General features: G+C 36.1%; 1 protein-coding gene across 1 annotated transcript in view; it reads right to left on the bottom strand.

Annotated features, from left to right (window-relative positions):
* PSMD14 (proteasome 26S subunit, non-ATPase 14) overlaps positions 1-16,564 on the bottom strand; it is a 91,198-nt gene that overhangs the window by 13,854 nt on the left and 60,780 nt on the right. The window contains exons 8-9 of the mRNA XM_019522702.1: positions 5,405-5,512; positions 1,422-1,496 (exon numbers count right to left, since the gene is read on the bottom strand). Coding sequence (XP_019378247.1) covers positions 1,422-1,496; positions 5,405-5,512 — 183 coding nt within the window. The remainder of the gene's footprint in view (positions 1-1,421; positions 1,497-5,404; positions 5,513-16,564) is intronic.

Here is a 16,564-nt window from a genome sequence, read left to right as displayed (position 1 = left end):
AGCCCAGGGCCCCATTCACCCCAGCCTGCCCGCTTCTATCCCACTCCCTCCCTCATCATGGGGGCCTCGATCTGACCCCCTGCCCCTTCCCTGCTGGGCAGAAAGAGAGAGAGAGAGAAAGAGAAAGAGTGCATCTGTCTGTCTTACTCCCAAGACACTGTCCTCCCCCAGCCCTGCTAATGCCCCTCACTCCTGACCCACAGTACCCCACATCCTGCATGGGAACCCCCCTCCCCTGGCTCCATCCCCACACACACACAGCCCCCAACACCTTCACCCAACCCCCAACTATACAAAGTACTTGCATAATTTTGCACAGCTGAGTTTTTCTGCACATAATTTTGAGTTTTTAGCTGTGCAATTAAAAGCGACTAATTTTTTTAATCACAGAACTAACTGTGATCAATTTTTAAAATTATTTGACAGCCTCTATGTACAGACAGACAGACAGACAGACACTTATAGTGAAAGAAATTACTTATTACTACTGATGGCCCTGAGGGATTAATATGAGAAGCTGGACTCTATTTCAACTCATGCGTATTAAATTCCAATTGTGGGTAAATTTCTATCATTGTTTAAATTTATACAAGCTAACAAAAGCAAAAGCATATCCAGGTATATCAGAAGGCAGTCTGGCCTTCAGAATCTTGACTTCTATGAATTATGAATAGCCTGGAAGAATGCACTTTGATTTTCAGATTCAGGACTAAATTTGTTAAATTGGAAATTAGACAAAGCTCATTTTACTTGTAAAAAGAGCAATTTTGATATGGAAGTCCCTGACACTAAATGCACATGAAATCTCTTATACCACTTTTCCAAGAGTAAAATAATTAAGTAGGCTGCCAAGTTTCTAAGCATTTAGTGAAGGCTTGAGCAGTACTATTCAGACCAAACAAAACCACCTTGTGTACTGGGCGTGCTTAAGCCTCTATTTTGTAGCTTTGACTGTTCCTATGAATTCTACTCCTCCAAAGTAAAGGTGGGTTTAATATGTACCAACATTGCCATGCACAGCTTGAAACTTCTGATGAACCTGCTCAGGTTGATCAAGGATCAAAGATGTTTCAGGATTAAATGCAACTTTGAAATATGACAAATGTAGATATATTTAGAAAAAAATATAATCAAATTATTTATACAAGAAATACTCATTTTCTGTTAGCTACTGTTACCACAATTACTTGTTATGCATACAGATGTTTTTGAAGATGTAGCCTAGTACAGGATAGTTCAGCCTAGTTAATTTGTTTTGTAATAAATCCATAACATGACACAGGAAAAAAAAAGTGCTAATGACAACTAAAAATGTCAGAAATTCTAATTCAAACTACAATACTGCAACATGCCACACATCACTTTAAATAGTTTGTAAAGTGTTTTTTGTACTCTAAACAAAAAAAATATAAAAAACTTACCTTCTGTTCCAATTCATTCTTTCTGTAGTTGATAGTAATGGAGTAATAATGCCTGTTCAGTCCATGAATTAGAGCCTACAGAAATACATTACACTAAAGTTATCATCACAGGTATGAAAAATATTAGCAAAAAAGCCGTATTTTACAGTGACAGTTATCTTAAAATAGTCAGGGGTTTTTTAAAGTTATAAATTGAATCAAATACTCTACTTATTCCTAATTCTCCATTCCAAATACTGTAGTTTTACAATTATATTTTGTATTTCTAAACTATATTGCTCTGGTTTTTATCCGCTGCTGCATAAGAGGTGCAAGCATCAAGGAAAATAGTAATAACTACCCACCTGTATGGTGATGATGAATACATACAGAAAGCAAACTGAAAAAAAATTATTTTCTATCCCTTTTAGTTATGGTAAATTTAGGTGGTGCAGGTATTTCAGATATGCCAGGGATGGGCAAAATGTGACCTGCGGGCCAGATGCGGCCTGCCAGGCCATTCTGTCTGGTCTGCGGCGCCCCTAAAAATTTAGAAAATTAACATTTATCTGCCCCAGCTGCCTGTCATGTGGCCCTTGATGGCTTCCCAAAACTCAGTAAGCGGCCCTCCACCTGAAATAATGGCCCACCCCTGACATATGCCATGTTTGGTCACACACCACACATTACTAAACAAGACCCACAGCTTGTTTTGGGAAGGCAAATAAAAAAAATAAGACTTTTCCAGAGTTGTGGATGAATCCTGACCATCACTATAGAGGTAAAGCTATGTTTTTAAATTCTCGCGCAGCTGCTGCTAGGTTGGCAGCAGCTTTTGGCTGAGAGAGTTAAACCTAAGTGACACTGCAGACTGCACTCTTTCTCTGCCCTCCTTGGTTGGGAAAAGTCAGACAGTTATGGCAGCCATTAGAGTGTCTTATGCAGCCATTACAGTGTCCATATGCTTCAATTTTGGTGCAGAAGTCAGCCTCCCAGCTTAAGAAACACACCCTAATCTTGGAGGGTTGGGTTTTTTTGTTTGTGTTTGTTTGTTTAGGGGAAAGCTGTGCATTACATGAGAGTAAGTATAGTAAGCATGATTTTTTAAGTTGACCACATCTCTCTAGAACCACTGCCAGACATTTCAAAATCATATTTTTTAATCCTTATGCATTTGAGCTGTAGTATTGTGGTAGAGGCTACAGCAGTAGTTAACATTTCATCTTGGGTCAGACTGTAAGAAACACTGCCCTAGTACTCTATGTGTGTTTTAAATTTTTCACTTTAAATGCAGATAAGCCTTTCCCATTAATCAGCATGTGCTCCATGAATGTACAGTTCTTAGCTTTCTTTGTCACCATTCTGGTTTAAAACAAACAAGTTTTATTATATGGAACTTTTGCATATGTATGCTCCCTTTTCTTGCTTCGTCATAAAAGATTATAGGTATACTTTTCAAATCTATGACTTAAGGAATGTGCTGGATTAAAATGCAGCCTTTTTGCAAATGTGACAAATTCAAGCCTGTTGGAGAATATTTTTGAGATGTAAGAAATTATAAACATTTAACACGTAAACACTGGGTATGTATTTATGATCTTTCAAATTCTGATTTCAATCATTTTACCTATTCACATTTAACTGTATTCCTTAGAGCTATCCTAAGCTCATACTTTATTTATATTATACAAAATGAAAGTAAAGATTTTAATTTAATGATTTCAAAGTTGTTCCTTATTAAAGCTAAAGATAGATGCATAAATTAAGTTTAAATAGCTTTCTTGTGTATATATTTCTATACAATACAGATAAATATTTTAAGTTACTTTTTACAAGGATCAATAATTGTGTGTTACCTATGTTGTTCAAATGCTATTATAACTGTTACAGAAACATTAAACTTTTCCTGATTGAAAACAAATTGTATACAAAGTTCAAAATACATTACAAGTGAAGAGGACATTCTGAAACATTCCTCTAGGTTTTAGAAGTACTAAAGCAGTGCTGGACATTCTCTTCTGAAGAAAAAAAGTTACTTAAGCAAAATCAAAACCACTGACACTATTCCATTCTCATCTTAAAGTGTCACTACACCAGGTTAACTGGAAACCTCTAATATCAATAACTATTTACATTTTAAAAAACAACCTGATTTAAAAAATAACCTAGTTGCTTTGTTCCAATACAAGGGCTTCTTCTAACACTGGTTAAAAATTAGCTAGACAGGTAAACTATATGTGAAAGAGCTCTGTTAAAAATGACAACAAAGAAAAACAGAACAAGTACTTCCAATTTAAGTGTGTCTTTTGTTTCCCTGAAATAAAAGTGAACAAAGATAGGGGTTGAAATCTTAGCCTTATATCAGCCAATGGAAGTTCCTACATTAAATTCAGCGAAGCCAGAATTTCACACAGGGACTTTAGAACATAGAAGTCTACCTTCATTTGTTCTCTGGGGAAGGAAAAGGTTTTAAGACATATGTACACTTAATTTTAAACAGCAAGATTTTTAGCATAATGCTGTACTATAGGAACGGTCACTGCAGACTTGCAATTAATAAAAGTTATTGCCAAAACACAGAATATGCTACGCTGCGATGCTATGCTGTGAGACGCTGTTTAACCTTTTGTAAAATATAATGAAGTAGTATGATACTGTGGGGGTTTACAAGAGAGGTCATTACATAAAGTCTAAAAAAGCCCAGTAATATATTCTCTTGAAACATGCAAGCATGGGCTTGCCTATATCCAAGCAAAAACATTAGTAGGTTATTTCATACTCATTATACTTTGCAGTTTCCACTGACTTAAAATCAATAGCAAAACACTTCAACCTTTCAAAACAGAAGGTATTTTACTTGCGTGAATATTTTTCTGTTTTTGTTAATGGAATGTATTAATACTTAAAATAGCAAAAACCACTGGCGTTTTGAAGGTAGTGTGTTTAACAATGGTGACTTAGCTCCCAAAGGACAGCTGTCTCAGTAAAAGTTGAAGTCTATGATTTCAGTTTTATGGTGATATACCATATTGTCTTTATCCAGTATGCTGTATTTAGCAACATACATTACTATTATTTTCAATGTAATTAATCTTCCGATACATGATTAGCCTTCATGGTTGCAAATATCCATGACTTATACAATACATTTGAAAATAAAATACACTTTTCTGGCAGGAAAAACTGTAAAAACATTGAGGAACAAGAACGATACAGATAAAGCATTAATCATTCAGGAGGATACTCTTTTTTTAGAACAGAAGATGCTTCCTAAAAATGAAGGCCTGCTTCACTGAAAATCAGAAATTTGACCCCAACAGCTAGTCAACCACAAAAACCAAACCTCAGATTAAAATAACTGCAAAACAAATTTAGTCTTTTTACTTAATAAACTCCTGCAAAGATATATAAACAGAGAACTTTGCTTGAATTGGTCAATCATAGCTTATTGAAGTGGGAATAGATTCACTGAATCTATGTTGCTCCTAATGACAACATTAGAGATTTTTTGTTGCTGTTGTTTAGAACAAAGCAGAAATGGAAGTGTAAATTAGTTAAGGTGCAAAAAAAATGTAGGAATAAAGAAAATGGAAAGAGAACCCAGGAAACAGAAACAGGACAGAAAAGGTATTTTAAAATGCTTGTTTTAGAATAATTTATTTTTAAGGAAATCTCAGGCCCATGTTAGCAGTAGGAATTTTAAAACTCCAGTACTGGAAAAATATACTAATGGACCTCCGATCGTGTAACAGGTCAAAAATAATAAAGATGGGGTTATGTTCACAAACCCCTATATTTAGACTGTTTTCACATCTGGTTAATTTAGGGCTCAATCTCACACTTCTAATTTACATTAATAATACTGTCCATCTATTAAGCTTTTCTTCTATGGGTGTACAAAATACTGCAAAGATGTGTGGTAAGAAAACTGAAGTATAACCTCACATGCTCAAATCCTGCTAAACAATGCCAGTTTAACATATATTATCAAATACTCAGTTTACCTGGATAGATGGCTTGTTTAAGTGACCCAGATTTGAAGTTGTTTGTCTTGGTTCATGTCCCAAGACCATCATATTAGCATTGATCAACCTGAAGGCATCAATAACAACCTGTAAAAACAAGATGTCAAGTCAATTCTTTTTAGAAAATGCAAGCAATGGTGCCAAGCAACAGTGGACAAGGCATGAACAACTCACATCTGTTTTTGGCCTTTTTCCAGAAAATCATTTAATTATAATATTAATAAAAAAGAACTCCTGCTGGCTGTGCCATCAGCACACCACATCTACTTTGTATTGTAAGGTGACACCAATTATTACATTTTTCATGGAACTGTAAAGTTTTATATACTTTTTATTATCATACCACATTTAATCTCCTACTGTACATACTATAAACTTCAAAGACATGCATATGTTTGTCACCTAAATCTTATCTAATCAAAATGAATGACAGACAGAGACTAAAACTGAAAGTGAGCACAAGCTAAGGGACTGTGTCTAAAGCCCAGTCCTGTCACATCAATTATACCACCACAATACTTGAAATGACAACAAAATTATAGCCAGCAAGGAACTTGCCCCATGTATTCCCTTCTAGTCAGATGCTTTTTGCTTCTTCTGACTAAGAAAAGGTCTATAAACTGTCTGATGGATTAAAAAGTCCTTGTCAGTGTCATGCTCAGGATTAAGAAACAGAGTAAAAGAAAACCAAGGTCATTTATGATTAAAGGTACATAGTAGGTAGTATCTGGTTATTTCATTACAAAAAAGCAGAGCCTCTATCTAGCTTATTCCTATACTTTGCTGAATCCTTTCAAGAAACATTTGAAACAAAATATTTTGTGGCCTCATATAATAAAACTAGAGGTGCACCGATACACTGATGCAATATCAGATCTTTCTTTATATCAGATCACCGATATAAAGAAAATTGATTGTATTGGAAATTGGCCTGATGTGGCCGATAAATGCCCATACATGCGCGCAACCGCAGCACAGCATGTAGGCGGTGAAGAGCGCAGCCCAACAGCGTGGAATGCTGCGTGCAGCTGGTAAGTCTGTTGTGGTGGACAGGACGAGGAAGAGACTGGGCGTGTGGGGGGGGGCGCAGATCAACACCTTCCATGTTGAGTGGGGCAGGGACTGGGGTAGGCACTGCCCAGCCAGGGCAGGGTGGGTGCAGGATGGAGCCGTGGCTCGTCCAGGCGGTACGGGGGGCAGCTCCTGCCACTGCATGCACCCCAGGAGGGTATGCGGCAGGGGCATGTGCTCCCGGATCTGCAGGGGAGGCGGGGCCTGCAGTTACAGGCTGGGGCCAGGGCTGTGCCAAGCTTTTCCCAGAGATGGAGGCTGCGCTTGGGACTCTGGGGCCGTGCTCAGAGTTGTGCTCCCAGTGCATGGGACAGCTGCAGCCATCCCAAATTTCCCCGTAGCCCCCCCACTAGACTCCCCTCCTAGCGCTGCTGCTGCATGCCCCAAGCACAGTCCCCACATGCTGGGAGCGTAGCCCCAGCCCCAGCCCACCCTGCCCCCTCCGCGCATGTCTGGGGGCACACTCCCCCCCAGATGAGCTACTGTTCCGTCCCACGCCCCACCCCACCTTGGCTGGGCAGCGCCTGCCCCAGCCCTTATCCCACTCTCACCGCAGGGGCTTTGATCTGACCAACCCCACACCCCTTCCTTGCCCACCACAACAGACTTACCAGCTGCATGCAACTGTATCAGAAATCGTATCAGCCGATATGCCTCCTTAAAAATTGGCTATTGGTATCGGCCCCCAAAATCTTTATCAGTGCACCCCTAAATAAAACAATCATTTTGGTCCCAGTTGCAGTGAGAGACAGCTGAGAACACACTACAGTCATGTTCTAAAACTGCTCATCACCTCTATCCATCACTCTGTTGCTAACAGCTAAGCTTACTTGTTTATTTAGGTTCTGATCCTACAGCCAGACATGGATACATGAAATCTTGTGCAAGATCAAAACCCTATTGAAGTCAAGAGGTGTACATAGATTAAGGCATTTGCCTGCATGAATGTGAGGCACTGAGGCCTTATGCTTAGACTGCAATCCTGTCATATTCTTAACATAGGTTAATACATCAGAGGATTTTAAAACTTTCATTGAAAACATCTGCTCAATTTCCATTGCAATTAGGGTATTTTTTCCCACTCTAAAACAGTACTACATGGCATTATGTACTATGGTCATCCATCTAACATATTAAGAAGTTAAACCTCCCAGTGTTTTAAAATTGCTGCTTCTTGAACAAGCACGAATACAAGTATTGTCCATACTGGAATAATAAAATGAAATATGGCAACTAAGTTATTCTCACTAATTCAATACTTCCCTTTAATTTATACAAATATTATTACTGACCAGAAGTTACTGACCATAAATTCACCTGTCTGGGGGTGCAATGCAAATAAGATTAAAGGGCACAGAAAGAAATTAGAAATGAATTAGCTGGTATCAGTATGGAAATTTAAAAACTGCTTGTCAAATCTTAAACTAAATCAGCCTAACTGTTTTGGCCTGTTGTGCATGTCAAAGAAGCCATCGTTGCACTTTACACAAAATTAGGTTTATTTCTGTGGTGGAAGCAATTATCCAAGACTTAAATACAAAAACAGAAGATATTTTTATTCACATCAAGGAATTTATTATTTTTTTTACTTCTGCATGTATATAAAGGGTAGGGGTCCATATCTTCCTTTAGGCATGAACAGTACAAAGTACAGTTATGAAGCTCATTAAATAAGCAGCTATTTTAAAAAAGGGAAATTATAACTCGCTTATTCCATTAAGTAACTGAAATGTCTTGATGTACATACAATCCCTGACTCTTAACTGATGGGCAGGATTTTTCCCCATCTCACATTTTAAAGCAGCACACAAAGTATACGTGGAAAAGTATTAAGGACCCAATATAAGTCAGACAGCATGGTGATAAGTACCTTGTAGAAACATGCAACCAATATTTTTCTTTCCAATGTGACCTGGAATAATTTACCCACACACACTTAATGAAAGGGACATAATTTATTTAAATACTTTAAAAAGAGATTACATTTAATCAATCTGTAAAACAATAACCCCACTAAAAGTTTCTACACATCTCTTCAGTCTGTTTTAATATTAAAACATTTATTAAAAAAGGTTTTCCTCAGCAAATATTACTTTAGCCTATGCTATTTTATAGCTAGCTTTGTGTGTACAAAGTACATCTTATCAATTTTCTAACTACTGAAATTCTATTTTAACCAGATGTTCTAATTTGTGAACACCTGCAAATGCCCAACCATAACAACTAAGGAGTATAAATAAAAAAGTAAAGCAAAGCAAAAAACCCACAATTTAGTTCTCCAGAGACTGCTAGATAGAAAAATCAAGCAAATAAAAATTTACCCTGAGGAGCAAGATACATTAACTTGGCAGGGTACCATAACCACAAGGTGCATCATCATAATTTAACTTACTAATGGCTACACTCCTAGACTGGAGTTTAAAAGACTGCTCCACTAGAAATTATGGAGCCTATCCAAGAATGAAACAGCATTTTTGACTCCCCAGTTGTTCCAATACTTTGGTTTGATGTAAATTTTTTAAAGTCAAGTTTCTAAAAGGAAAGACTAAAAACAGTTTAGCTATTAGGCTTTGTAATATTAGTCTGATAACAAATCAAACATTTTAGGGTGGCCACAGTGTCACATTTGAATACCTTCCAGGTAAACAGATCCTAGACAATTTGCTGCTCAAATATTTCAACTACACTGAACATGAGTCTAGCCTGGCAACCCTGATTCCTTGAAGTAGGTTCCATTATTCTGGTGGCATTACCTGCATGAGTAAGTCTTGAGGACTCTGCATGTGAAACTTTGGAGAAAGAAAATGAAAATATCTGCTGAATCGTTAGCTTACTACTTTAACTACAACAGGATATCCTGAAATCACAGTGATTATATACCGAGACAATAAGGATACAAATGCTTGCTCTCTCTCTGTCTAATCTAGATAGGAAACAAAAAATAAATTGAATGACATTTTTCTTTTTCTTGCTTGCTTTATGAAAACCAGTAAAAACTAAATACTTTAACTACACTAAGATTAAAGGAATTCACTGCGATCACTATAGCAACTGTCTTAAGGAAACTAACATGCTCAACAACCTGCAACCTAAATTTAGATCTAATACGCAATAAAAGCATAAATACATTAATATATCCTACATTTTCATTTCTGTGAAGTCTTCTAATTGCTTTTTGCACAGTGAGAAGCAATCGGTTCCTCCTTTAGAGCATCATATCAAAATAAATAGACTCATTAATGTCCAGTGCACTAATGAGCAATGGGTGAACTAGGTGTTAATTATGCCACAGTAAGAATCAAGGAAAAAGCCCTGGTGAGCATTTGGAGGTGTGTACGAGCTGAAGTCTTTTCTCTATGTTTGTGTATTTTGAAGTACAGCATGATGCAATCAGATGACAGCAAGATGGTCACATCCTATTTTACAATGGAAACTTTAGACACAGTAATTTGAATAGAGAACCCCCAAGGATTAATTAAAGCAAAGCAAAACCACATTTTTCGGAGTTCCACAGATTTTCTAAATGATCAGGATTTACAGTGGTTCTAAACTGTTAGTTTACATTGCACTTGAATCATCTCCCTGCATCTTTTACTATATTAATGAAAATAGTAACACAGTTCACAACCCCCCTGCAAAACTCCCTCTCTAGAAAGGGGCAAAAAAGTCCAAGTCTATGGTTGTAGGATGTTTTTTAGATTATGGCAGCAGCACATTATAAAAATACTTTTCCATACTGCAACTCTTTCACCATCCTGACCATTTAATTCTTCCTAGTACAAGTGTCTCGAGACTTTTCAGAGGTCATTTCAACAGCAGACAGCTTATAACAAAACCATTAGCAGTTTGGCTAGCTTAAGGAAACCTCTTACTTTCCTTTTTTGTTTATTATCACTGCATGAATCTGCAGCATATGAGAGTTTATAATTTCTCAGGCTTGTTAAATTCATGTTAAAGGTCTGTTTTCTTGTTGAATAAATTTTGTTCATATAATGCTGCCTATTTCATATACTGAGTCTTTAATAGCACCTTTGGTCTACGCGCAACTCACAGATCAAAACAGAGGACTAAAATAGGGGTTGATGATGCTATTTACATGTGTGATTCCTGCTGTCTTCTTGTTAGTAGCTTTAATATAATAGAAGACCTTGTCTGTTTTGTAATTAACACATCTTTACTGGAGAGATATTTGGAAGTGATTGCTGTGAATATACTGGTTAGTAAAATAAACACAATCACACACCACTTTCTGTTATCAGACAAATTTGTGAATTGTACACATTATACTCCAGATCAACAAACTGTGATATAACAGCCAAGTAGAAGACACATTTATATAACCCTTTATTTTTCTGAAAATATGTATTCAATCTGACCTTGCAAATATAATTAGCTTGTGGGATGTGTGGATTTCAGTACCATGGATGCTTTACTAATTGCAACTCTTGGAAATAGATACTAAATATTTGGAAGCTGCCAATACAAAATAAAAACTGCATCTTTTTTGTACATCTGTCTTAGCTTCAAAAACCATAATAATCTAAAAAACAATAACTATACAATATTTTTCAAGCAACTCCATGGGGTCCACAACCTACAATAGCGTCCAAATAACAAAGACTGCAGAGTCAAAAGTCAAAGCATCTTTAAACTCAAAAACAGTTTATAATGTTTTGGCTGTATGTGCAGAACTACACCAAATATGATTCAACATGTTTTTCTTTCACATATTTTATCCATTACTATGCCACTGTTACAGAAGCAAATCTCTAGATTATCTATGCTTTTTAAACAGTACACTTCCATCCATAACAACTTTAAAAGAAACATGTTCAAACAGACTGATCAGGTGTATACTATTTAATACAAGGACTTAAATTTACAGAGCCAGAGAGATACAAATAAGTGCTGTACTTCCACATTTCTTTAGGATGGACTGTCTCAGTGCTGGCATATGAAAAATCAAACAATGTTTTGGTCAAATTTATTTCTATAATACTTTTAAAACTGTATATGTCATTCCCAAGTCTTTGTAACAGTAAGTCTACTTACTCCTTTTATGAAAATATACCTGCATTTTATATGGTAATCTACATAAAATAATAAAACTACAGTTAGAGGTCAGTCAGCCTTGTTATTTCAATTTAAAACTTCCGTGGCATCAACATTTTTGAGGCAAAAATCTATAACAGAGGCTATCTTTAAAAATATACTGTGGCCTTGAAATTAAACAGTCTACTTAGTGTTTATGCCATATGTTTATGAACAAACCTACTAGTGCATAGGAAAAACTCTGCAAAAGATATAATGTGGCTATGCCAGGTGTGGAAAAAGAAGTAATGTCCCTTCTAAAACATCTTTTATCACCTGCAACTGACCTGTTATCAACTGCTTAGTTTGTTTCTAGATTCTTTAAAAATTAAATGGAACATGTGACCTTGGCAGTGCAGCTGGGGTTTATGACCATTTCGTTATTTATGCTGCCATGCACTGTTAGACACCCACAAGTGAAGAACATCTTCTGTCCCTTGTAAGCCCACAACATAAAAAATTCAGAGAAATCTTACTTTTTATGCCATTTCCAATGAAAAGCACTAAGAACTAAAACTGACTCATGCCAAATGCATATCACTGAAATGCTGTGATTGTGAGTTTGAAGTCTGAAACTTGGAAATTATTTATAAAATGTCAGCTTTAGCTCTGGAAGAGAGATTCCTAGGAGTATGTGCATTTTCTTTGTTTATCCTTGGAGAATTGCTTGCTATGGTCAAATGTGCTGTACAACTTGAATATCTATATTGGGAGAAGAGAGAACTACAGTCTTAATACATTTATCTTGACAAGTGAGGGCATGCATCCATAACTCACAAGCAGCAAAACCACAAGTTTTAAAGCTATATGCCTTAATGAAGATAAATGGATTATTTGACGGTCACCATGGTAAAAGGTATTTAAACATTTAATAGTTTTCAACAAAAAGTCTTCTTGGAGCTTTTTTGTTTTAGGGAGGGGAATGAACTAAAATAACTTATAAAACAGTTTACAAAGCAAACATTTGTCACCTAATTTAGAGCACAATAAAATCCAAATGGTGTTGCAAAAAAATTACAGAGCACTGACATTCACTTTAACAATAAGGTCTGTAATGTTCTATTTTGTAATATTCAATTCAGAAATTTAAAGAGTTATTTACTCAAAGCACATGGGCCGCAAAAATGTTCTTTGGAAAGTGTAACTAGCATAAAATTCTGCTGGCTTTCAAATGAAACAAGGGTGATGGAATGAATGTTAACGGGCACATGATTTGCATGTTATGCCTAATGTTTACAAACACTGGTCTGAACTGAAGTATCAATACAGAGCTACCGGCATCACAATGCAAAGATAATACCACATTTTCTTGTATACCACACATCCCCAAATAAGACATGCACCTTGTTTTTGGGAAGACAGAATGAAAAAAAGATTTTTCTGGTTACAGCTACAGGCAGCCAGCATAGAGCCTAACCTTCAGTTCACTCATCCTCTTGTTCCTGCTTAGGCAAAAGCTCTAGTTTTAACCATTTCACAACTAAATTGACTGCAATTCATGTGGCTGCTTGTAGGGGGCAGGAATTATTTTACAGCATCTCCATGCTTCCATTCTGGGCAGAAAATAAGCTTCCCTGCTTAAGACATGCACCCCAATTTTAGAAGACTAATTCTTTGGGGAAAGGTGCACGAATAATGTGAGTAAATATGGTAGCTCTCCTACAGAAAGTGTGATTCTAAAGTGGAACAAAAAAAAAAAGATGACCATGCTCTTACATTCACCAGTAATTAGTTTCCTGCTTGTATCAAAACAAAGCCACTATAAAAATAACAATTTTCTTGTTCTGAAAATCTGAGTTCAAGAATGAAATTGCTGACATCAGATAAGGATGCCTCATCTTTAGGTCACTGAGCCATATGCATCTTTCAGTTAATACTATGAGTTGCTCTGTTTCCAGATACGTGGTAGTTATTTGACTATCTGTTAAAAGAACCTGTAATCCCATTCAAGCTCTGAGAGGACAGATGCCCACATCGCAGAACACGAACACAAATGACATTCTTGTTGACAGTGTCACCAGATTCAGTAAACAGTTGATTGGGGGGGATGAAGAATGACTTCTAGGAGAGGTCACTCTGGGGCAGAGTTGAGCCATACTGGTGTAACAATGTTGGGGAAGCATATTTCTAAGATTTCAGTTCTCATCATTTGACAATGTAGAAGTGAGTCACATTCAAAAAGCAGCCAAAATCTCGTGCCTAATTTGTCCTTATGATGATTTACTACAGGGTGTTCAATAATCACACACTAAAACTGCAGTAAAGGCACAGGAGTCAAGTTTTCTTGAATTTTTTATTTATTCCCCCCACCTTTCTATTTTCCCTCAGCCTATACATGTACCAAAAATATCCAAGAACTCTCTAATACAGGTTGGAGGAAAAAGGACTATTAGTACTTCAATGACTTTGCATGTGGGAAATGATTTAGGCCCTTTAAACATGTCCTCAAAGCAATGCCATTTCTATTAAAAATACTGAATCTTTTCTTTGCAACAATTTAATGGAAAGAACAAAAATATTATTAATTCTGTTGTGGTACCCAAAATGTGCTAAGTACAGCACAAATATACAGAAGGTTCCCATCCTATCATAGAATAGGTTCTACTAAAATGATGCATTATAAAGTCTGCTTCAGAACTCTTACAATGCATAGTAATTGAGAATTTTTCATTTACATCAGACTACAGAAATTTTAGCATGTCAAATATTAATAATAAATGTTGCAAAAGGAATAAATGGTCTTGGCACAGAACAATTGATAGCATATGTTGAAAAATAAAAGAAGAATATTTTCATGTTTAATAGTATTGGTGTAATAATTCAGAACAAATAACCTTGACACTTACACAGCATCCAATTTATTAGAATTACTAGTTTTATTTTTAATTTTGCCTAGTTGATTGCTATTCTCTCTAACTGCAGGATTAGTACTTCCAGATCATATTTTAAATGACAAGCTAAGGTACCTAGAGCATAGGACAGATTCATTTTCAAACTGTTTTTCATAAAAACATAAATTTGTCTTATTTTTAAAGTAAACTTTTTGGATGGTTTCAGGCAATTCAAAAATGTACTGCAAAGTATGATTTTTTTTTAAATACATTCAAATACAAGTTTCAAATATTACATCTGTCCTTTCACCCATTTTTTGTGATTTTAATAATATTTCCCTGGCTGCTTAAACTCATTCTCTTCTCTTCTTTGCCAGTGTGAATGACCTAAACAAACAAAAGGAGAAAGGGACAGACCCCGGTTCTCAGCTACAGGAACTACTTGAAAATTCTAACATAAGCAAGGCTAAAAGTTGGAGACTAACTTAAGTTTTAAATATAGTAAAAGAGAACGCTGAGGCTAATGAGCGAAGTTCTAACATACTAAAGAGAGTAGCCAATATCTGTTTGACTAGCCTTGGCTTGATACCTTTTGATCACCAGATAATCCTCTCAATTCCTTCCAAAGCAATCCAAATTTAGGTTACAGACCATGAATATCTGCAACAAAGACCTGTCTCTGAGCACAATCCAGTTATCCTTTTCTGTTGTCAAAAGAGTTTATTAAGCAAATCATCTTTTAACATTTGGAATTTGAATATAGCAGAAGAGAGCAACGCTAAGAGTGGACATGTATATTCAAGACTGTACAAAAGATAACAATCCCTCCTCCTCAGAGTTTAAAACCTAAACAAATAAAAGAAAATGTAAGTCATGCAGGACAGACTGAAGTCTAGATCTGGAAGTGGTACTTGTATCTGAAGGAGAATCAGAATTCCAAGGCTTCATAGAAGAAATGTACCTTAAGGAGAGACTGCCACCGAAGAGGGGGAGATCATTCAGCACATGACAGATGGAGCTGCGGTTGCAAGGATGATATATTATCAATGCTTACGTAGAATTTTAGTGCCTTACTAAAGTAATGCCTTAATAAATCATCTCAACTATACTTATACTCCTTGGTGCAGGAAGAATTAAAAACAGGATGAAGCGAGCCAACAAGATTCTAAATGATAATGTTTGATCCAGTGTTTTCCTAAAGTTGCTGCTGTTTGGTTTATCATCCTAAACTGAAACCTAAACACTACTTTTTGTCACAGGCTTAGGTGCATGTTCATATTGACCTTGTGGTTAAAAACTCTGGATTGGGACTCAGGAAATCTGGGTTTGGTTTCCAGCTCTGACCCATTCTTCACTTAATCTCCTTGTTCCACTGTTTTTCATCTGCAATATGATTATAATAGAAGTTTTACTTAACAACTCTCAATTTAGAGAAAAGGCTTGTGTTTTCTTAGTATCTACCACAACTGGCCACTGAGTCTAGACTGACACCTCTAGGGGCTATTATAATGGGGACTACAAAAGAAAGCCCATTTCTTAACACTCTGCTTAAAAAAAAACAAACCAACAGACTGTATCTGACCACTTTCACAGGTAGGACACAAAACCATAAACCATGACAGAAATAAGCAATTCAGAGTTTCTTTGGAGAGAAACTGCTTGAATGAAGAGTTTTCAGAAAATTCATTTTAATTTTCAAGCTAACATCCTAACTGCAGTTTCCAGGATCTCTAAAACATTGTTTTAACACCAAATGCAATATCGCTCCTTAGATCTCTTAATGAGAAAGACATAACAATTTCAGTACCTTCCAAAATTATCCTAAAATAATTTTAGAATGTGGACTGAGCTTAAGGTCAATGATATCTTTACGTTTGCTGACATGTCACAAGATTAGCAAACAGAATCAAATATACAAAAACAAAGAAAAATCAACCCTCCTGAAAATACATATAGATTACCCAAGTTGTTTTTGCTACATGATTACAAATATTTTCCAGAAGTTATTTTGAGAGAGCCTTACTAAAATAATTTATCACAATATACTAGACACTGACATCATGGTTTCAAAGGTATGTATACATTACTGAATTGATACAAACATGAGAGGTTATGTGATAAAGTTCAGCATGCAAATTAATAACAA

Source organism: Gavialis gangeticus, unplaced genomic scaffold (assembly GCF_001723915.1).
Source record: "Gavialis gangeticus isolate Ggan-Ray unplaced genomic scaffold, GavGan_comp1, whole genome shotgun sequence".
Lineage (NCBI taxonomy): Eukaryota > Metazoa > Chordata > Crocodylia > Gavialidae > Gavialis > Gavialis gangeticus.
This window is presented reverse-complemented; position numbering and strand designations above follow the sequence as displayed.